At 39.6% G+C, this 22,053-nt stretch overlaps 2 protein-coding genes across 2 annotated transcripts in view; both read right to left on the reverse strand.

The window, feature by feature from the left end:
* Window positions 1-400: 400 nt before the first annotated feature.
* On the reverse strand, window positions 401-16,303 carry CAVIN4 (caveolae associated protein 4). Its single transcript, XM_027679353.1, has 2 exons — window positions 15,495-16,303; window positions 401-2,524 (listed from the first exon to the last, which is right to left on the reverse strand). Exons 1-2 carry the CDS (start codon window positions 15,903-15,905, stop codon window positions 1,865-1,867), a joined length of 1,071 nt encoding a protein of 356 aa, XP_027535154.1. The 5' UTR covers window positions 15,906-16,303; the 3' UTR covers window positions 401-1,864.
* A 118-nt stretch (window positions 16,304-16,421) lies between these two features.
* The window catches only part of TMEFF1 (transmembrane protein with EGF like and two follistatin like domains 1), a 118,098-nt gene continuing 112,466 nt past the window's right edge, over window positions 16,422-22,053 (reverse strand). Inside the window, exons 9-10 of the mRNA XM_027679340.1 lie at window positions 19,342-19,500; window positions 16,422-17,641 (exon numbers count right to left, since the gene is read on the reverse strand). Of these exons, the coding sequence (XP_027535141.1) occupies window positions 17,557-17,641; window positions 19,342-19,500 (244 nt within the window). The 3' untranslated portion in view covers window positions 16,422-17,556. The remainder of the gene's footprint in view (window positions 17,642-19,341; window positions 19,501-22,053) is intronic.

Genomic DNA, 22,053 nt, shown 5'->3' on the forward strand with positions numbered 1-22,053 from the left:
AGCTACAGTTTGATATGGAAATGGAAGAAAACCATAAAGTCACTTGGTTCCAGAGAGACTTCATGTAACTAGTAAAAACACACCAAACAAAACCTCCAATCTATCCTATAAGCAAAACCTCTTTTCTTTCTTTTTGCATGTGATTACAGGAGAGCAGAGATGTACAATTTACTGTTGAAAGAAATGTCTTCCTCTCCCTGACTCCCTCTCTTGCCCTATCCTGCTCTTCCATTCAGTGGAGTGGCTGCTCCCAATCTGACAACATTAATTTGATTGAAATGTCACTGACATAGTATAACATTGACCTTCCCCAACCAGTGGTCCCTAGTTACTATTGCTAAAGCTGTTTCGCTTCAAATGGGATGTACACCAGACTAAATGAAAGAACTGGCAGGCAGAATACTTGAAATCAAACTAATTGTATTTAAATTAGAGATTAACAATTAGCTAGGAGTCCTCAAACAATGTATATAGATAACCAAGTTATGCTCTGCTGTTAAAATGAATCTGAGATATTAAATACAATCATACAGCTTTTGGCAATATTGTACAAGTTTCACACAGATAGTAATGACTAACATTGCTTTAGATAAGTGCTTTGAAGGCAACTCCATTTAAGAATGAAGAGAGCAATACAGTCCTGCACCCCATATCAGTGTACAGTCATGTTTACAAACATATCTGATGTCAGGGCACTGGCTCCAGAGTGTTGCAAATAAACAGCATTCCATACTCCAAAGGGTGTCTGTCTCATAATCCCTGAGGCTGTGGCTGGTCGATAATGATGATGATTGGAAAAAAAGTATTGGGTTATGGATTGGCCCTGTACATCTGTGACTTTGTAGAATAGATTTTAATTGCAGTGAAGCTCTGAAAAAGCACAGAGAGCGAAAAACAAAATAATTCCCTTGTCTGGTCGGTTTTGCACATAAGCCCTATGATCCTATGTATAGAATAATAATTTGTTTAAGGAACTCAAGGAAACTTCGGTTACAATATTCTAATTTTTCTTTCTATTTATCCAGAACCATTCATTCTGCATCCAGATGCATTCATCTTATTCCACTTTCACTGCTTCATACCACTGCCTTTTTCACAATCTTATTTTTCTGAAACACGAACATAATATCTCATTCTTTTTTTCTCCTGCTATTCCATATTGAATATTTCTTCTTCTTTTTTATTCTTTCTCTATAAGAGCAGAAAATGCATTGCGTACTTACATTGGACTTTCCTGTTTCAGAACTTTGGAAATAACCTGTAGTCATTTCAGGAGCTTCTTTTTTCCACTAAGAAGAAAGAGAATTTACTCTAAACCATATAATTCCTGCCCCATTTTTTCACACCTTGGATAAAGCAGGAATATCCTCTGCCATTTCTGTGAGGGCCCTTTAATGATAATATTTGTATAGCTACACGACATTTTCCATAGTACTTCCTTTTGCTAATACAAAGTAATAGCTTTGTTACTGTTTTCTGATTAGATAAGTTGGTATAAGATAATGGAAATAAATTTTATACAGTTGTACATAAAACGATGAGAGTGATTAGGCCGTAAAGTGACTGCTAAATCAATCTTCAAAATGCAGCAGATTTCGATCTCCCTTTGACATTGTGAGTTCCATTTGGGTTAATGATGGCTATTGGCACACGCCAAGACAGAGGGGGAGCCCCTTCATTCGGTTTGCATGGCTTGACTCTTGTCAGGAAGACAACACTACAGACATCTGTGTAAATGATAGAACAACACCAACACATTTTGTGATATAACATGAATTCACACATTTTTCAAAAGCTGAGTGAGTACATACTGTGTTCTCTCTTGTTCAGTAAGGACAGTATGGTGTGTTTGCTCATTGATTCCTTACGCTGATTGCTTTAAGTCTAGCAAAGGGACGCCATCATCACCTCCTCCTCCTTCTTTTCTTTCCTGCTTAAGAACAACTTCTGGGAGAGTCACTCCTATTTCAGTTGACTGGGAAGCACCTTTTGTCGCACTATTCTTGTCTTTCTTTACCTTAGTGATCACTTCTGTGTAAGAGATTTCTTCAGTGAAGGGCTCTGCTGCTGTGAGCTCAGAGGCAATGTGTACACCAGCTTCCTGGATCCCCTCCTGACCTTCGGCTCCTGTTCGTTCTTTATTTTTTTTATGGATCTTGAACATCTCCTTTGTTGGGGCAGCTTGTGAAATGGTTTTCTTCATCCTTATCCCAGATTGTTTCAGTCTCTCTCCTGACTGCCTGATCCTCTCTCTCCTCTCAGGGGTCACTATCCTAGTTTGAAGCCTGTTTACCTTCTTGCCAAAATTTTGTCTTGTCTTTTGGATATTTTCCCTTGAAAACGCCTTTTTGATATCATCAATGCGCCTCATGCCTGATTTCTTGAACTTGGTTGCTTTGCTTTCTTCTATATAATATTCTTCATCAGAAGACAGATCATCAGGTGGGAAAAAATCATCCTCTAGAGTTTCACCTGCTGTCATCTCTTTGATAACAGAGAGAGATGAAGGACACTCGGTTTCTTCCTGTGAATGAAAGCACAGAGTCATCTTCCAGCAAGTGTATTTCAAAAGGATGGTGATTCATGCATTTTTTTTTGGTTGGCTTGCAGTTAGTTAAAGCTAACTGAAATATAATATTGTAACATAGTAAGTTAGGCTTGTACCATCGTACTTAATCTATGCAGAATACAAATGGCTAAAGAAACCTTTGCCAAGTTCTGTAGAGACATTATATGCCGATTAAAGATTTCTTTTCACTGTGGTTCTACCTGAAATTAATGAATGCAATAGTCCTATGAGTACTGGCCTCTAATGGTTTTCAGAGTAGACTTGTATAGTTCATTTATTTTTTTGGAGCTTATCCGCTTCTCTGGGATTGTACCTAGATCCATTATTCCTCACTAATAACAGCAGACATCCTGTAGAAAAAAGAGGCTCTTGTGCTTGTGTCAGCTGTACACTCTCCAAACAAGTGCCTCAATGATACCAGTAGCTTCAGTCCTCTACTGTTACCAAGACATTGTCCATTTTTTATTATTTGGAGCTTAGCAAACATTTCTGTTGCTGCCCAGAAGGGAATGAACTCCAACATATTAACTTACATATGCTGGCTCCACAACGGGACAAAGTCATTAAAGGAACGAGATGCTATTCAGTAAACCCATATAATCCCCTCAGCACCTGCACCATTGCTGAGGTGAGCTTGATTTGTTCCATCTGGAAGTATATGATAACCCCGAGCAAGCACCTCTGTCTCCTGTGGTGAGTTTGGTGGCCTGTATGAGCATGCAGAATTACAGAATCATGGAATCAACCAGGCTGGAAAAGACCTCTGAGATCATTGAGTCCAACCTTTGACCTAACACCACCTAATTACTATACTATGGCACTAAATGCCACATCCAGTCTCTTATTAAATACCTCCAGGGACAGTCACTCCACCACCTCCCTGGGAATATCCAGGGACATATATACATATTTGTATTACTCATCCAGTGGGTATCAGCTGCAAATCTTAGCACTAGGAATTCATGCAACCTCTCCAAAGAAAAATTGCTAGAGGCTCAAATCTCAAAGACACGGAAGATTTCCAAAAGCTGTCCACAGTAAACAAAAAATTTACCAAGATTCACTTAGTGGTTAAGGACATCAAAAAAAAAAAGTGAGAAAAGCTTATGGCAATGAAGGATTTATCTGAACAGGGAGAATCTCCTAATACAGTTGTTTCCCTGATCTGAAGACTGCCTCTACATGGACAGTACAGATTTGTGGCTCAGTGTCAGTAAATCACTTCTATCTAGAAGTACTAGTGTATGCAGAGTAGAAAAATCATAACTTGCAGGAGGTGTATGAGAGGATGATGATGCCACCCTATTCTTCCCTACCAGCTGTTTACGTGTGTGTGCTCTTCTCCCAGGAGGAGTAGCCCTTAGGGGTACAGACAGGCACAGCAGCTATATAAAACTTCTCTAATGTTTCCCATTACTACTAACTACTTCAGCTGATTTCTTAGACATGATAGTGTCAGGACTCTACAATTAGTATTATCATTCTAATGCAGACAAAAAGAAAGATATCAGAAGTTGTGAACCCATGAATAGCAAGTCAGGCTGACTGAATATTTTGCTGTGAACTTACTTCCAGCCAAAAAGATGTCTGTCATTTTTCACAGTGACTCATATAGTAGTGAGTCATGCTATTTTACAGAGTAATAGTAATATATAACATACATTGAGCTATTTGACAGACAAAGCCCACTTAGGAATCTGTCATCATGCCTTGGCTTCAATAAAAACCCTCTAGTAAAACAGTTGTTAATGCATAGAAAAAATAGGGACAAATTATGTTACATTGATTACAGCAGAATGTTATTCAACTCATCTGTCAAAATCAGCAGGAACAAAACTACAATGCTTTGCTAGTAATCATCTTCATTAACATGTGCAAATTAACATTAATTATATAAAGACTTCTATATATAAACATAATCCCTTCTTTTCTGAAAATTAACTAAAACACAGCTGGGTAATAATTCCTCAAAGTTTTTAAATTATAGCCCAGTCCTTCAGCTGAAATGTTTCCAGAATGACTATTCTGAAATTTCAGTAAATACAGAGATGAATACAATATGGTGAGAGGAGTATGCCTTTCATATGATGATTTTTATTGTATTCACCTTTTTTATTGTATTTACCTTTATTACTGTATTTACCTTTAGTCTATTAGCTAAAGAAGAGAGTGCTTTAACTTTCACATAGACATGTTAGAATTAAAAGTTATGAGCAATAACATGTGGGATGAAGGTCTTGTAGATAAGAGACAGAATCTAGAGTCACAGATCCTGAGAAACATTTTCATTCTTCTACAGAATCTCAGAATGATTTTTGCCCAAACTTGGATTTTCTCCTTTTCCTTGATTTCTGCACACATCTTGAAGAGTCAAATGTAGCAAGGCAAAAAACTAGTGTGAGTTTCTATCTCCTCTCAAGATTTCTGGATGTTACCAAAGCAGAAAGTATTAGTCAACCTGTCTAGCATGTTAGGGAGGTATCAGAATAAAAATACAGTGATTTAGGCTCGGTGAACTTTCTCATCTGTTTCCTTCTCTCTCCTGCTCCTACCCATTTCTTTTAATCACTAGGTATCAGTACAGCAAGAGAGAAGAGAGTAGCTCATCCTTCCTAAAGCAGGAACAAGAAGTTTTAGTACCAGGTGGGAAACAGATGCAGTCACAGCATATAGCTACCAGCTCCTTTATAGACTCACTAAAACCAAAGACCAAACACCTACCGATTTCAGCAGCACAGAACAAAGCCCTAAATGGGGTGACAGCTTTCTCTTTGTCTGGAAAGCAGATGGGACTCAAAACAGTAGGACTGAGCAGTCTGATCTTAGGGGAGGGTGAGAAGGGAGTTGAGCCATTGATGATGCTGCTGGCAAGCTTTTAGTTAAAAATCTGCTTAAGCACTTTGCTAGGAAGGACTCGTATCTGCCACTGCCACCTCATGGGAGCTAAGGGAGGATCTAAAATGAGGACAGGAGGTTATTTCACAGTAAAAGATAATACCAAACATTCAGTTATTTTTAACATGATTTCTTGAACAAAGAGGCATGCAGTCACATGGGCGATTACTACATATGACGTGCTCTGCTTGCCTTGCCTACTAGCAAATACCAAAGACATGCACAGGCCAGAATCAGAACACAAATCTGTGGAAGCTGAGCATTCCCCTTCCCTTTAACCCCTCCTCCTAGATGGAGCACCTGCAGAGAGCGCTCACACTGGTCCTGGTGTGCTCATTGGCCATAATTGCTCATTCACCATAACCTCCTTATAAGTTATCCTCCGCTCAACACACTGAAAACAGACCTGGACCTTTTAAACAAAACAATTTTTATTCCTTTTCTTCCAAGAGAAAAGTTGGTAGGTCCATCCTGTAAGTGGTTAATTTGGAAGTTGTCTTGTTTTTATACAAGGAGTGTAATATATACACTTACATTATGCATCTCCCACCTTCTCAGCCTTTCCACTAACACAGAAACATTTGGGCATTTTATACCAATTTGAGAATGGAGTTCAGACGCAAAGAAATAATATCTCTACTGCGAAGCTGGCTGCTTTTTGAGTCAGTCCATCTGTCCCTTCAGCTGATGTCTGCCCTGAGCAAAAATGCCATGGCCCAGGTACCTTGCCTGTAGATCTGGACTTGATGTCTTCTCTTGCTGAGAAGACGAGGTGTGTGTTATGAAGTGAGAGGGGATAGGGGAGAAAGGAGTCAGATTAGATAGTGTATTGTTGAAACCGGAAATGTTTTGGAGAAATGCATGTGTGTTGAAGGAAATGAACTCTGAAAGAAGAAAGACTTCAGGTTCTGTGGCAACAAAGGAGGGACTGAAAGTATTGGTTAAATGATAAGGGAAAATTCTGGAGACCTTTGCAGTTCAGCTGGACAGGGGGAGAGATACAGACGCCACAAAGCTGTAAGAAACTGCTTAAGAAACAACTTTAACAGACAAAACTTTTAAGTATAAGATCATAACCGAACAATTGTGCAATTCAGGAGTGGTTGGTGATGCCCCTGGCACAGCAAGTTTGCTAAGAAAGCATCTTAAACCTGAAATATGGTTTTTCCTATTTTTTGAGTATTTAACCTCTGAAATATGCCCAGTCAAAGAAGTTTGAGGTTTTAGAGGCCTGGCTGAATGCAAAGTAAACTTATGAGTAAACCTCAGCTTTGATGAAAAAGGCCAGCATAGCATTGATTTGAATGGATGGCTCCAGGGACAGAGAATATTGAAATCCAGCTATTTCAAACACTGGGTTCCCAACAAAGTCTGACTCCATCACTGACATTTTCACCCTCTGCTCTCATTTCAATTTGATTCACATTTAGAAAATTTTTAAGGGGGCATAGCCTGTGTCCTTATCACACTCCTTTCACTCGTCAAGCTTTTCACTGGCTGCCAAAATTCTGGCTGCTCTGCACCCATGGAAGAGGGCAGTTTGCAGGCATTGCTGGTGTCTGCTGATCTCAAGGAAGGGATCACAGCAGTAGCATTTTTTCCCATAGGATATAGCAAGGCATTATGAAAGAAGGCTAATGCGCCTGCTCCTTAAACTGCACAAAGTGCAAGGTGCTGATTTTTTCAACTCACAGAAACCTTAAAATCAGTAGGTAAATAATCTTAAATGTGGCAATGCCCCTACTCAACACTATGAGACTCTTGAGGTGGTGATGCTCAGATAATTGAAACATGCAGGGGAAAAGAGACTGTCTCAAAATGTGCATGCTTGATAACCCTGCCTGCACAGTCAGGCTCTTCTCATCTCTGGGCAGGGAAAGAGGGGAAATGGCAGAGCAAACTGTTTAGCGATGTCTCAGATATTTTGCAGCAGTGGTGTCCTGGCAAAGATCAGGTCAGCTATAATAGCACTTTTCACTCTTACTGCTGCTCTAAGGAGCAAATAAACCAAAGGGGGCTGCTGGAAAAATGTCATGTCTTCAGCGAGGACAGTGATGCTGGGAAAAGGAAAAAGGGTTGTTGAAAAGATTCTCTCACAACCTTCTTATCTAAATTTCTACTCTGTGGAAGCACAGATGGGATCAATAATTAATAGCAGCAGTACTTTTATTTTCCTAAAGAAAACATGTGTTTATTTTAGAGTTCACTTGATTTGCTAGACGAAGCAGTGACATAATGTCACTGTACAAAAATACTTAAATACATTAACATTTTTAATGATAATTTCAGTAATAATTTTGCCATTTGAAAATAAAAAACAATGGAATATGAGGTAATTTTAATGAATGTAGCCAGTTCAAGAGCTTTACTTCCCCTGTCCTTTCATGTTTTTTGGCACATGTATTTTAGGTGTGTATTTCAAAACCCAGACTGAGCCTCCAAAGTTGGCAAGGTGAAAAAAAAAGGTAATACATTGCCTTACATGTAAATATTTGCTAGAAACACTATAAACTGGTTTTGTGTTCTCTTTTCAAATAGCTTCAAAGTGTAACTCTAACCAGCTTAAATAAAGGCAACTGTTATCAGCTCTCAACTATTATTTAATTTCAACCAATACTTTAGTAGAATAAAGCTTTTTAAAGTTAAAAAAATAACAGAGAAAGCCAGAATGGCCAAATAAATAATTCAATTTATATATATAAAATAATATATAGATAAAATTATATGTTGTATATATGCATATATAAAATCAAGGCTCAAAATGATCCTAACAAAACTGCTCCCAGCATAATTAGGGAGCAGAGACTGATGAAACTCCATGGAGGCATTGTGTGGCACAGGGAAAAAGTCAGAGCAACTATCAGTCTTGGGATGTGTGACAGGGAAGGTGCAGGTGATGATTAACATAAGCACAGATGGGACTAACTGGTGATCACTTGATAATTCTGAAGCAGAGCACAAAGCAGCAAAATGGTCGAAGGCCACCCAGTACCTGGTCTGGCACCACTGCTGCGTCTATGACAACTGGTGATGCAAATGATGGGCAGCTTATGGGCAGGAAACTGCATTGCCACAGTGTTTAAAAAAGTCCTAGAAATTTGCATGTTGAATGACTGATTTGTTATTCAAACTGGTAGCCAAGGTAAATCCCTAAAACATCTCCTTGAAATTGTGCTCTAAATCAATACAAAACCACTGATGAATAACCAATTACAAATCACTCAGCACTTTTACTCATATTCTAACAGTTAAGAATGAAGCTTTATAAATCTCAAGTGATCCCTTCATTTCTTCTGCAAACATGTAATTTTAGAATCTCTGCCATCAGGCCAAAAAGCTGCTCAGATGAGAGAGAAATAAGATTATTTTAAAAGGCCACCTAAGGAGTTTTATCAAGTAAAGTAGACAGAGAATAAACACTTCAGCATGTAAGACTTTATGACCAAGTGCTATTGCTTGCATTTAGAATTATTTTTACATAATAGAAAAGTAGCCCGGCCAGAACAGTCAGCCCCACTTATTTCTCTTCCGTGAAGGCTAATACACATCCTTTTTATTTAAATTCTGATAGAAATTCATTAATTCAACCATCAGCGTACAATGAGTACAAAGAAACCCAGCTCATTCTCTCATTATGGTTCTCTGTAGCTCGCTGCAATCAATGAGCAAGCAGTACCCAGTCACTCCACATCAGCTGGAGAAGCTCTTGGCTTCAGGCCACCACATGCTGCATAAAAAGGACAACTGCAGCTCCAGGGGAAAATAAAAGCTTCACACTTTCCTTGCTTTGCTATTGTTTTATGGTGCTAGACCAGGGAATAGCTCTGCAGGTCAGTCTGCAGGTTTGAAGTCAAACTGATGAAATTTCTCACTTCCAATTTTTCTGGAAGCCTGTTCTCTGTGAAGTAGAAAAAGCATCACAAGGTGTGATAAGACAAAAAAGTACATTTGATAATGTTTTGATTCATTCATTCATCACAAGGTGACTGCTCCTACAAGTCAGCTAGACCAGGGAAATGCTCTCAAGTACAAGTGAAAGCCAGACAGTCATCAGGAGCTGCTGAACTTGTGTGCCCAAGCAACTGTGCCTCCATAGAACTCATTTCTGAACAATTTTTCAACTAAACAGAAGGAACAGATGTTTTTAATGTAGAAACTCTATCCAGTAGACATCTACAACAGGTCAAGCAAATCAGGCTCCATACACTTCTCTCTGCTTGCTTGAAGGGAATCTATAGGCCAAACGTACAAACATTTGCATTAATAATGTTCAATACCGAGGAAGATGAATCCTGTCCCAGACCCTAAACTTGCTGTTAGTGACTTCACATATTCCTCATGTCTGTGCCTGTGCTGTTTTGATCAACTTTATTCCTGTACTAGAGGAATAAATTGCAAGGTTCAGCTACCTTCAGTAGTGCTGAGAATGAATCCCATCTGCATGACCCCAGTCAAGTCCTTTCCCGAATTTGTGCCTCAGGAATGAGGGGTATTGCTGAATGGCTGGATTTGATGATCTTTAGAGGTCTTTTCCAGCCTAAGTGATTATGTGATTCCATTTCAAGATACATGTGTGCCCACAGCAGCAAGCCACAGCTGCTGGTGGTAAGTTGTTCCAAGCAGTCTCTAGGACCATGGAGAAGAGGCACAACACAGGAGGCTCATGGTGTAACTACACTCTTCTGATGGCTTGCAGGGCAACCACAAGCAAATCCCTGAACAGCTGCATTCAGTGCAAATGTAAATTAAGATCAGTTGTTTCCACCACTCAATACTAACAGGTGGAGAAAAATCAATGGCAGCCCTGCAAAAACGACAGCCTGTCCACCTGTGAGGATCATTGCAATGGAATAGGTCTGGGGCCACCAGATCAAACAGTGTTAAGTCAAGTTTATAATCTGCTACGATCTGCTGTGAAATATGCAACCTATTTCATCTTAGGAACACAGAAATAGCCCAACAGTGCCTTTTTTTTTTTCATTTTCCTTTCTCCTTGTTCCTTGCAAACATGTCACTAGAAAAACAGTTCTTCCTTAGCTGGTTGAAAGCTTTTGATTTTTTTTTTAAAAGCACAGATAATTTATTATCTCCTTGGCTGTGTTCAGTACCTCAGGGCTGGCCCTGCCTCTCCACAAGTGGCTACTGCACAGCACAAGGCGAGCCCTGCACTTTGAATTGAAGCACTGGGCCCAACACTGCAAACAAAGGCTCTTGCAAGAGAGGTTGTGTCACTCTGTGACCCAACTGTTGGGTTTATTTTATTCTCTGTATTCTCAGCAAAGCAATTACCTGTTCCAGCTGTAAAAATATTTATAAGGTCTCTGCTACAAGACTCCAACAAAGGCCCTGTGTCATTGGGCTGCTGAGGCCAGTGCTCTGCTGACACAGGTAGTCAGCTTACACCATTTTCTTCCCATTAAGTTTTCAGGCTCCACTTTATTAGCAATTTAAGTTTTCTTCTCTCCCCATGGGTTCTAGAAGAAGGCTTTGTCCAGATCCTGATGTCTTCAGGGCTGGAGAGACGCATTTCTGGTTTCAGATCTGACTCATGGACAATTTACACCCATTTCATCATTTTGACATTTTTCTTTACTGGACTCCTCATCTGTGCCCAAACATATGTATAAATGACATCCACAACCTCACTTAGCCTCTTGTCTTGATGAACTAAAGCAGGCTAGGACCTCCTGGTCTTCTCTTATTTACCAGGGCTTCCCATTCCTCTGATTCCATTCCTGGTAGCTGTTTTCAAAACCTCTTCAGTTTGAACACAAGAAATTTATTTCAAGAGGGATGATCAGAGCTGTACATAGTAGTCCAGGCAGGCTCTGAGGCATTCTGGGCTAGGGCACTGGGCATTTCTACCAGTTCTGGAAACATCTTGCCTGAAGCCTGTTACGTCTACATTTAACTTTTTGAAGAGCCATGACATCAAGTGGGGTCTCTGTCATTTTGTGAGAAACTGACACTCCATTTTCTGTCCTTTCTAAACTGTGGGGCTTCAGAACAAAACTAAAAGGGGCTTATACTGAAAGTACAGGAATTGGCACCATGTACACTCAAATTAGCACTATTATAGCTGTAAAGATAATTTGGTTTCATGTCTATATTTCTTTCTGTGAACTGACAGCTCCTAATTTTGAGCATTACACCTTTTCTGTACTGAGATTTTTAATGAAAACATTACACAGTTGACAAAAATGGTCTTAGAAACATATACTTTCAGAAACTCATCGCAAGCCTCACTTCCAATTTCAACACAATCCACTGTTACCTCTTGTTTTTCCAGATTATCTGTTATGAGGTAAAATACTAGGTACACAAATATGAGAAAGGATAAGATCTCTCATGTTTCTGCAAAACAGAAAAATGATCAAATATGAGCTACCTAGCACAATCTGCCCTTGGTGAGCTATTTAACTTCATGCTACTAAGGATACTGTTCTGCAGAGCCCTTTTGAGCCTGCCATTCTCATGCCCAAATGGTACCAGATTAATGGCAATGGTTCACATGATTTCCTTTGTCTGTTTCTAAATAGAAGTGTTATATTTGCTGCCTTTCCTGTCACGGTTACTCTCACAGGCTTGACTCAGAATAGCTGTAATTAAAACTCTGTGCCGATGGACAGCGAGTTCATGAGCCTGATCTCTCAGCGCCTTCATCTCCTGAGCTCCTCACACCCTGATTTCTAACTGCCCCTTCAGATGAAAGTGTCTCCACTTCAGGTTTCCAGATTATTGTCCCCATCTTGATTTCACCATTTTTACTGCCCTAGTCATTATGCTACAGAAGGACGTTGGCCAGGACAGGACACTTATATTTTAATTTATATATGCATAAGATCAGCGACATACGCAAGGATGCTTCTGTAAGCCTTTCCCCATGTGGGTGGTGAAGCAATTGTAGGGCAAACAAATCAGTTGTAGCATAATTGTGTAGGCCAGTCAAGCCATAACCTTACTTGGTTTCTGACATGTCCACTAATTTCAAACATCAGACAGCAGTGAGTGAAACAAATGTATGTGTCTCCCTTCATAGGAAGTTGTTACAGTGCTTGTGTGAAGTAATAATAGAAAAAAGTCCAGTAACCGTAACACGGACTTTCTGGTGCCTGTACACTCCCATTCAAAGAGGGACTTGCAGAACATGCAGAAAAGCAAAAGAAACAAGTTCTTTCAGTATTAAAAAAACCTCTTTTATTTTCTGAATAATTTAGTCAGAATCATTTAAATTGTTAAATGCTCTTTGACTGCAGAGAAATGATAGCTCTCACAGCTGGTTATTCAGACTAACCTGAACAAAAGTGAGCAGTGACCTATACAACCTACAACATCCTTTGTATTTCCTATTATAGTCTCTGGGCACATAGCACTCCAAGGTCAAAGACCTCACTAGAAAGTCTGAAGTAACCTGGCATTTTTAATCACGCAGCCAGCCTGGGGAGAAGGGCTGCCTGCTATCATATCTTTTCCTCAACCACATGGCCTTCTAAAAATGAACGTGCTCAATTCCCTAATCATTCTGCTCAAGGATGATCACTCTGTCTCTTTTTAATGTGAGGATATTGCCAACTCTTTTCATCATTGCTGAGGTGTCTTGGAACAATCTCTTCCAGCCAATGATCCTTTTCAATTTGCCTACGCCTTCTATCAATGATAAGATCAAAGCTATCCACTAGAAAGAAAATCTTTAGTATTTAATTGGTGTTTCCTTTTTCCTCATATGCTGATGTTCCAGTAAAAGTTAAAATAAAACCCACATGCACTCACTCATGTAGGCATTCAATACCAGCTACACACAGGTCACTGCCCTCATCACAATGTCCCAAATGGTTCATTAGAAAAAAATCGCACTACAGAAGAGCTGTCAGTCACAACCACAGAGTAAACAACTTGGTTATATCCATTTGTAACATATAGTGAGGGGAGTATGCTGATTCTGTAGCTATTAACAGACTCCCACTCATCGTAGCCAAGCTTCAGTCATTCAGGTCTTGGCACTGCAGCAGTATGCCTACAATGGTATAAATCAACAGTGTGAAAATCACAGCACTTGAGTGAAAGAGACTTTCCTAAACCTGTGCCTTAAAGCTTCAGTGGACTCTAGACTACCTAGCATGTTCCAGCTTTTGTGGAAGGATGCAGTTATCCTCCTCCAGGGAAGAGTTAAATCTCAGATCCCAGACGGATCAACATATCTGCCCCTCTTCTGTGGAAGTGGGAAAAGATTCTTCAATCTACCTTACAAAAGGAATGGAAGTTAAAGAGGGAGTTGTTCATATTCTCACTGGCAGTTCTCAGCTACAGCAGGAAGAGGAAGCTCGAAAGTGAACAATAAAAAGTGCTGGTTCCCTTCCTGAAAAGTACCAACTAAGAATTAAACATACAGAATAGGGCGCAGGTCATTCTTGTCCAGCAAAACCAGCAGAAAGCTCAGAAACTCCACTGAAGGCAATTCTTAGAGAAAGCACATATTGTGAGAGCCACCTTTTGTATCAAGTATCTGAAAACACCAACAGCTGTTATTTATAGCAGCATGTAAATCCATTTTCACCATACTTTACTATATTTTTAAATAAACAACAACTCATGTCTTGCTAGCAGAAAAATTTACATTATATAATGAATACTGTTTTAAGAACAAATGCTTTCAAAGCATTGATTCTGCTGCAGCCATTATGGTAAAGGCCCATCAATGAAATGGCATTATGCCATTAACCAGAGGAGTCAAGAGACATTTATTACCTTTAGATGGGAAATGATTTGCAAGGAAAAAGTGAAAGTGCCTGTTTTCTATTCCATCATGATGATGCAGCTTGCAATAATTGTAATAATAAGTCATATTGGGCCTATACTTTCTCCTGAACATGCATAGTAAGTCATTCAGCCAGAAAATCTGGGAGGCACGATTTGGCTGTATGTGGTACTAACATAACATTAAAGAGGTAATATTTCCTGCCTTCAGCTTTTTCTTTTTTTTTAGCTATTTTTTCCCAGTAGTAGAAAATGAAGTAGTTAAGAAAGCTGGATTATGCTGAAGAATTTGTCAGCCATACATGGTGGTGAATATACTCGGTGAAACACAGGGCTCCATTCATTGCAAATGATGTTATTTATGTACAAACAGATGCAAGAGCAGGGTGTAAAGCTGAGCGATGGGGGTGCATTGTGTTACTCACGAGGTGTGGTATTTTCAAGAATGCCTAATGAGAAATACAACTAATTTGAAAGAAGCTTTGGTGACTCGCTGGTAAAAAAGAGCAACTATGCTTCTTGCAAAAGATTAAACACGTACTTTCTATAGACCTGGATAACAGGGAAGTTCCAGCAAATGCAGGATCAGACCATGTAACAAGTCGGTTTCACAACACTCACTGACAAGACCCCATGAGCTGCCTGCACTGTTTGTATGGATGCAAGCGAGACGATGCAGTTTCATGAAACTTCTCTTCAAACTTCTCATGAAACTTCTTTTCAAGTGCAATTATTTGTAGAACAGTGAACATCCTAGAATAAGGTCAGTGAAAGAAAATGATTTCATTGCCTGATACGATTGGAAGAACAGTGATGTATTAAAACATTTCCGAAGTAGAGCATGCATGTTCTGAAATTAGTGTTAGAAGAAAGTCTGTGTTCCAGGGAGACTGAAAACACTTTTGCTATTTGCACTTCTACCTAATACGGTGAAAAAAATAACAGAGATGAATGTCAGGCATGGTTTGTATGACAAGATTTACAGGGCCTGCCTCATATTACCTTTCGGAAAGGCAGCAAATAGTCCTTGCTGATCTGCAGTTAATCTTACACCACTGGCTCAGAAATCTACCAACACTAATAATAGACCCTGTGTACTGCCATCAGTAGGTTTGTGCTGAAAGACGTTGAGGAGCACAGCTCAGTGTTAAAGAAAGCACAAAATAACTCTTATGTTGGACAGACTGCATCTTTTGGTTTGTTAACCAACACCTACCAGCAGCTACCAAGGAGGTGGCAAAGCAACAGTACTACAAGAAATTAGATTTGTGGTTACCTGATAAATTACGACCCGGAATTTGTTTTTGTTCAGCATCTCCTCTTGCTTTGCTTTCACCTTCCGCACGCTGGTGCTCTGCCTCTCCACGCGGGCCCGCACCTCCTTCATGGTGGAGCTGACTTTGCTGGTTTTCTGCAGTAACTTGTTCACCATGAAGCCTGTATTGCCATGAGCCTGGGCAAGCTTTAAAATGTCAATCTGTATGGTCTTGATGGCGTTTTCCATCTCCCTGTGCTTCTCCTCTATCCTTTTCTGGCTCGCCTGCACGCTGTCGACAATGTTGGCCACTTTGTCCAGGACTGTCACAATAGTGTAAGCTGCATCTTGTTCTTCTTCCTCCTCAGTGACACTGGAGAGACGATTTTGGTGTGTTCTGTCAGCCTCTGAGGTGTTTTCACGGCGATCCATTTTGCCTGCTTTCCGCCAGGTTGGACGGAGGCGAAGTTTCGGTGATCCTGCCAGAGTGAGTCTGGCGCTGTTGCAGGGAGCCACGGTGACAGCTGGCTCCGGCAATGTTCAAAGTAGGGCGTGAAACGCCACTCCTGGAGCTTGGTCAAATACTTCTGACTATAAAATATCCACATGTGATTGTTCAGATACTTTCAGCAACATGAAACCCCTAAAATTAGGAAGCAATATCTGGAAAGGAACATACGTTTAAAGGGTCACGCTTCTGTACTGATGAGGTTATTAGTGTTAATCCAGGGAAGTTAAGTAACTTGCTAATTAAGCAGGAAAGCAAACTTGCATATTTTTAAAGATCTACTTTTGTTTCATGTTACTGGAGTGCTTTCCTCCGAGGGAATTCAAAAAGCAGTCAGGAAAATTAGCACAGTTGTTTTTTTCCAGCAAAACAAATTCAGGTCTTCAGCTTGCTACAATTACCCCGTGGGGTAGCAAATAAACACACTAAACCAGAGGCAATATAGTGAAAACGCTGTATTGTGACATGCTTTTCCAGTTCAAAATGTTGAAAGCATTTTTTTTTATTGAACAAATTATTAAATCCTACATGCAAAATTCTGAAAGCCTAAACTACATGTTAAAACAGCTGAACACATCCTATTCACACTTTATCTTGGGATCTTTCAAACGACAACTAACAGTCTATTAATATAACTATGACCAGCAGACTAATTTGGATGGACTTCTTTAGCTCTTGAAAATACTCTATACAAGAGCACTAGTAATTCATTCACTTTTATTTTTTAATTTTAATCACAAACACTATACAATCCGTATTGTAGGTGTTAAAACGTATTTTCTTTAAAAAAGTTTAAGAAGTATTAAAACAGTTTTTAACAGTGATAAAGTAGGCTTTATTCCAATTGTTTTTGTTCAATTATTCAACACCAATTTTTACAGTACCTAAATCTACTAAGACCTACTTCTTTTGGACCTGCGCCATCTGTTCTACCAGGTAACTTCCCAAATTATGAAATTTATAATTTTCCTCTTTAAAAATAAATTGTTGGAATTATTTATGAAGATGGCAGTGCTTAGACCCAGCCCACACATTTTATAAATATGTTACAACTACACACAGCACACAGCTTCACAGTTCATGCGATAGGCAGTGTCTAAAAAATCAGTTGCTAACTTCCAAAAACATTTAAATATCTACGGTATTTAAACACAGTGTTTTCTAGTTCCTCATAAGAAAAGTAAGCTGTAAACATTTTTACCTTTAGTTCATGCCTTGTTTGTTAGGTAATGTGGACTTTTTTTGTTGGTTTGTTGGGGTTTTTTTAAGTCTACAACCATTGTTGGAATAAATCTGTGTTCCCAAAAATATTACATTCCATGGATAAAGCACAAGTCTATTATATAACCATGTGACACAGATACAGAAAATGAACTACTGTATTCAAAAACATAAAAGTAAAGATACTAAAACAGTCCATAGCTGTTAGAGCTGATGCTTCCAGAATACAGACCAACATTGTTACACTAAAAATGTTCAAAAATAAGGCCTCTGAAATAAATATTTCCATTCTTTAAAAAAAGATATAATAAAAATGTACATCACATGGTCAATGTAGGTATAAAAAGCACTAAGTTAAACCATTCTGGATGATGTATCTGAAGTAAAATGGCCTAGGTTTTGCTTCTGCCGACGTCCTCTATTGTTTTTGGGGCATTTTCTGTTAAAAAAAAAGAGAACGAAATAAAAAAGGAGGGCTACTTTTATATATGTCACAAAATTAAGCCTAACAATAACACATTGACTCAATTTTGTGTACTTAGCAATAGCAAGGAGTCTATGAGCTGTGCTGACTGGAAGGATGCTCCTGCTGTTCAGGATCATCCCGGGGATGTTTGTAGGACCCCCACATCACTCAGAAGGGAGCTCTGCTTGAACTTGAGACTGAAACCAGCAAGGTGCTACATCCTTCAGCCTTGATCCAGCAAAATACATTCCATGGTAAATAATTGTATTAGCTTTATTTTACACATATTTCCTTCTTAAAACTCAGTGGATGGTAAGACTGGATCAATCAGCCTCCTGAAGTGCTGGGCCTCAAGGTGCCTGGCTGCTCACAGAAGCCCATGAGACAGAGCCCACTCAGGACTCTCTGTGAGGTGACTCAGGTGATCCCTTTCTTGGGGTCAGACACATAGCTAAGAAAGGATTCACAAAAGCCAGCAACTCTGAATGGAATGGGACTTAGCCTGTCAGACAGCAGGCAATGCATGATGGAGCAGTCCCGTTGGGACGCAGCAAGACAAAAGAGACCATGAGGTGGGTAATGATCATAGAGAGACTGAAAGAGGAGCTGAACCATAGCCTTCCACACCACTGCTTTGGTCAGCAGGGTGTTGAGGGAAAAAGGGATGACATCAATTGCATGAGCCAGGTAACTCTTTTACGTGTGCAGGCAGTGTTTTATACACGTACTTGTATCTTCTAGGCTGCACTTTACAAGGGATGTAGGGAAGGAGGCCTGTATTGTTTATTCATAGGGGTGTCACTCTGCATCCCTGAGTTTGGGAAGCCATGCACTAATGCAGTAGTAGAAAGTTTTACAGCCCAGAGTAAATGGAGCTGAAAAAGTGAAGGATGACTTGAGGAGGAAAAGGCAAAGTGTGGCACGGATGCCCAAATACAGGACTTAAATGCTTCATACACCTATAACATAACTAAGCCATCCTTAATCTATACCAGAGCCCTTAGTCCTTGTTTGGTTCAAGTCCTTGAATTGAATCCCTTGTCATCAAAAAGAACCCATGGCTCTCATCTCAGCTTTTACTGAGGGTGAGAGTTCAAGACAACCCAGAAACCTGAATTCTGTGCTTCTGCATCTTTACATTTCATAAAATAGGTTCCAATCGATAGTGTCTAATAATGGGACTAGCTGCACAATAATTTTCAGAAAATATATATGGTGTGAGGGATACTTCTTCTTTCTCTGTGTAACACCATTTACAGTGGTCCTGCAGGGAACAGCACCTTGTCAACCTCTCTGATTTCACTGGGTGGTAGCCAGGGATCATATCTTCTATAAGGTATCAGAAATGCTTCAATAAGTCCAGTAAATGTTTAACAGAGTAGCTGACCTTTTGGATGTGTTTCAAGGCTGATCTGCTCTGCTGTGTATTTGGTCTGGAGATTCAGAGTGGTTACTGGTGGTTTCGGAATTTAAAAAAAAACCTGTCTTTTGTGACCAAAAAACAAAGAGGGAGATAGGATGTTGCATAATCCTTCTGTTTCAGTCATTAGGTAGTTTTTATGGGGGTATTTTAGGATATATGTTAAAGAAAAATATTGGACATCATACATTTAAATGCAGAAAAAGTATATCTATACAATGTGCAGGTTTTCACTGCTTTTGTCTTTACCTACCTTGTTATGCACATGACAATTGCAACTATAATGGCAATCTGTACAGCTCCAATTATTGCTGCAATAAGAACATGCGTAAGCTTTTGTCTACTTGGGACAACATAAAGAATACTAAAGTCTGTCTTTTCACAGTGCTGTCCAGTATATCCTGATTCACACCTGAAAAAAAAAAAAAGGAATATTTCATGGAATCTGTAATTTGACAACAACCTAGTCATTTTGCAGACAAAATAAGAAAAGCAAGGTGACTCCAGCTGAGAAAGAGCTAGTGAGAAGGTGGAGGTGTGGCAACAGCTTGGGTTAGGGAATGGTTTGGATTTCTACGGCACAAGAAGAGACAGAGCAAATAGATATGCTCTGCTTAGGTTAAGGTTACTAGTGGCCCTCTGAAAAGACACTAGTTTGGTGAAGGCCTTGATTTGCCAAAAGAAATAGGTGGAGTCATTATTACATTGGTGCAATATCTACAAAGAATTAAGCAACTGGGTGAAAAAAGTAGACAAGGCTAAATGAAACACTAAGAAGCATGCTAATGAAACACAAAGTAAATATACTCATTCAGCTCCATGGACAATAAGGAAGAGAAATGACAAAGAAGAAGAGAAACCTTGAAATATGGGGAGAAAGGAAGATTCCTTTTCAAAATGCAACCTACAAAAGTGGAATCTTGCAAAAGCCTATAGGGTAAAACCAGCTCCAAACCCCCTCCTGCCTTGTCACTAAGACAAAATTTGATGGAGATCAGGTTGGAAAACCAAAGGGCTTACAACTGTTCATGGAAGAATCAAAAAAAATTGGCCAGGGGTGGGGGAAAAATGGCTGGAGACAGAAGAAAATCAGCTGCTCCAAATGGTACCTTGCCTGAGCAAAGCAGCAGTTAGCTCAGTGAGAAACTCAGCAGAGGCTGTTCCTGATCAATGACAGTTCAGGCAGTGCTCTGGAGCAATTCGTGTTCCAAGGCAAAAGAGAATGAAGCATAGCAAGAAAAGGCAAGAGCCACCCAAGACACTGAGCTGAAGTCTGTGGAATCAAAGGCCATCACTTACAACCCTGAGCAAATTCCTTGTACACCTATCCTTTAGAAGTGACTGATGCCAATGCATCATTATGGACAACAGAATCACACTGTTGGCCTCCAGCCCTATAGTAGAAAGCTGGAGAAGAAATACTCACATGCAGGCAGAGAAATAATCCTTTTGTAAACTGGATCTGACAAGCCCAAATGCAACACAAAATCAGACTCATCCATTCAAAAGCTTTGTGCTAGCGTAGGAGTTAATTCTGTTTGGAGCAACAAAATCATTACACCAGAAACCTTCCTACAACTGCTAATGCAACTCCTAATCCCCCTCTGCATGCAGGGATAATAGTCGGGGTTTACATGTTCCTAATCTTGTGACTCTACTTTCTCCAGCCATGACCTGCTGTGTAAGGAGTTTCGGTTCAGGCATGAACCAAGTTCCAGTTAAGAGTTGTTAAAGAAAAACTGTCATGTACTGTAAGTATGCTCAGTGGTAGCTAAGGAAGGAATAAAGAGAATTCTGTACAAGCATACTAGAAAAATGAGGACAGGGAACATGTTGGTAATCATGCAAAAAGAAACAAAAAGGAAGGGTTCTCCTTGTTAGTCAAGAGGCCTGAATTCTTTTTGTTACTTTGCTCTTGTTTTCATTAAAGAAGGTAACAGTTGAAGTGTTATCAATGTGAGAGTTGCTTTAATGCAGAGGAGGCAAAACAAAGCCTTCAGCAACAGCCAAAACAGTAGTGTGTACAAATAATTCAAAGATGCTTCCTCAGAAACACTGAAGTGACAAGAAATTATTTCTGAGAAATAGTGGATGGAGATTCAGGTAGGATGAAGTACTAGGCACTAGTTTAAGCTACCTTAAACTAGTAGAACAGATTTAAAAGCATTCTGCTGCATTAATACATAAGAAGACAATATAGTATTAGCATAATAGCAAGATCAATAGACATCAGGAAGGATTTATCAAAATAAGCTGATCAGTCAATTAATTGAGTTAGCATAAAGAAGTTTAGATTTCTTTGTAAGGGGTTGAGCTGTGCCTCCTTGATGCAGCCTGCCATAAGGACAAGGGTAGCAGGAGCCAGACCAGATCCCACCTGTGCAAAGGCCACTAAACACAATGCTATGCAGTTGGCTAATACAAAACCTTTCTCCCACCTGCCTGCTGGCAGTCCTGTACAATAAGCAAGGACATTCATTGTCCCCAGTGAAAGCAAAAATCAGAATTTGCTCTCTGCAGGTATTTTCTGCAGTTTTATAGGTCATCTGATACCTCACATATATCACTACCAGTAAATGAGGACCAAATTAAACAATGCATATGCTAGATGTGTGCGAGAGTGGGAAGCATTTGAAAATAACAATTTGCCCCCAGCATTCAGCATTACATTTTCCTTGCCAGAGAAAGAGAGAATTTTTTTCTTTGATAGAAGTACGTGATTACTACAGTGGATTGATGTCTGACATAAACCATTTGTTTCCTTAATAACTTTACTCCAGTAGGAAACATGCATAACGTACGAAACCATCAGTATATTAACAGGCAAGAAAAATCCAAAGGAGATCTGATACTCAGGGTTAAGAACTGATAGTCACAAATTCTTGACTGAAACCACATGAGGTTTGGTGTGCTAGGTTCAGTGCTGAGATACGATTCAGGCTGTTTAAATACATAGCTGAAAGTA

This window comes from Neopelma chrysocephalum, unplaced genomic scaffold (assembly GCF_003984885.1).
Source record: "Neopelma chrysocephalum unplaced genomic scaffold, ASM398488v2 Primary Assembly neopelma1_22b, whole genome shotgun sequence".
Taxonomy (NCBI): Eukaryota; Metazoa; Chordata; class Aves; order Passeriformes; family Pipridae; genus Neopelma; species Neopelma chrysocephalum.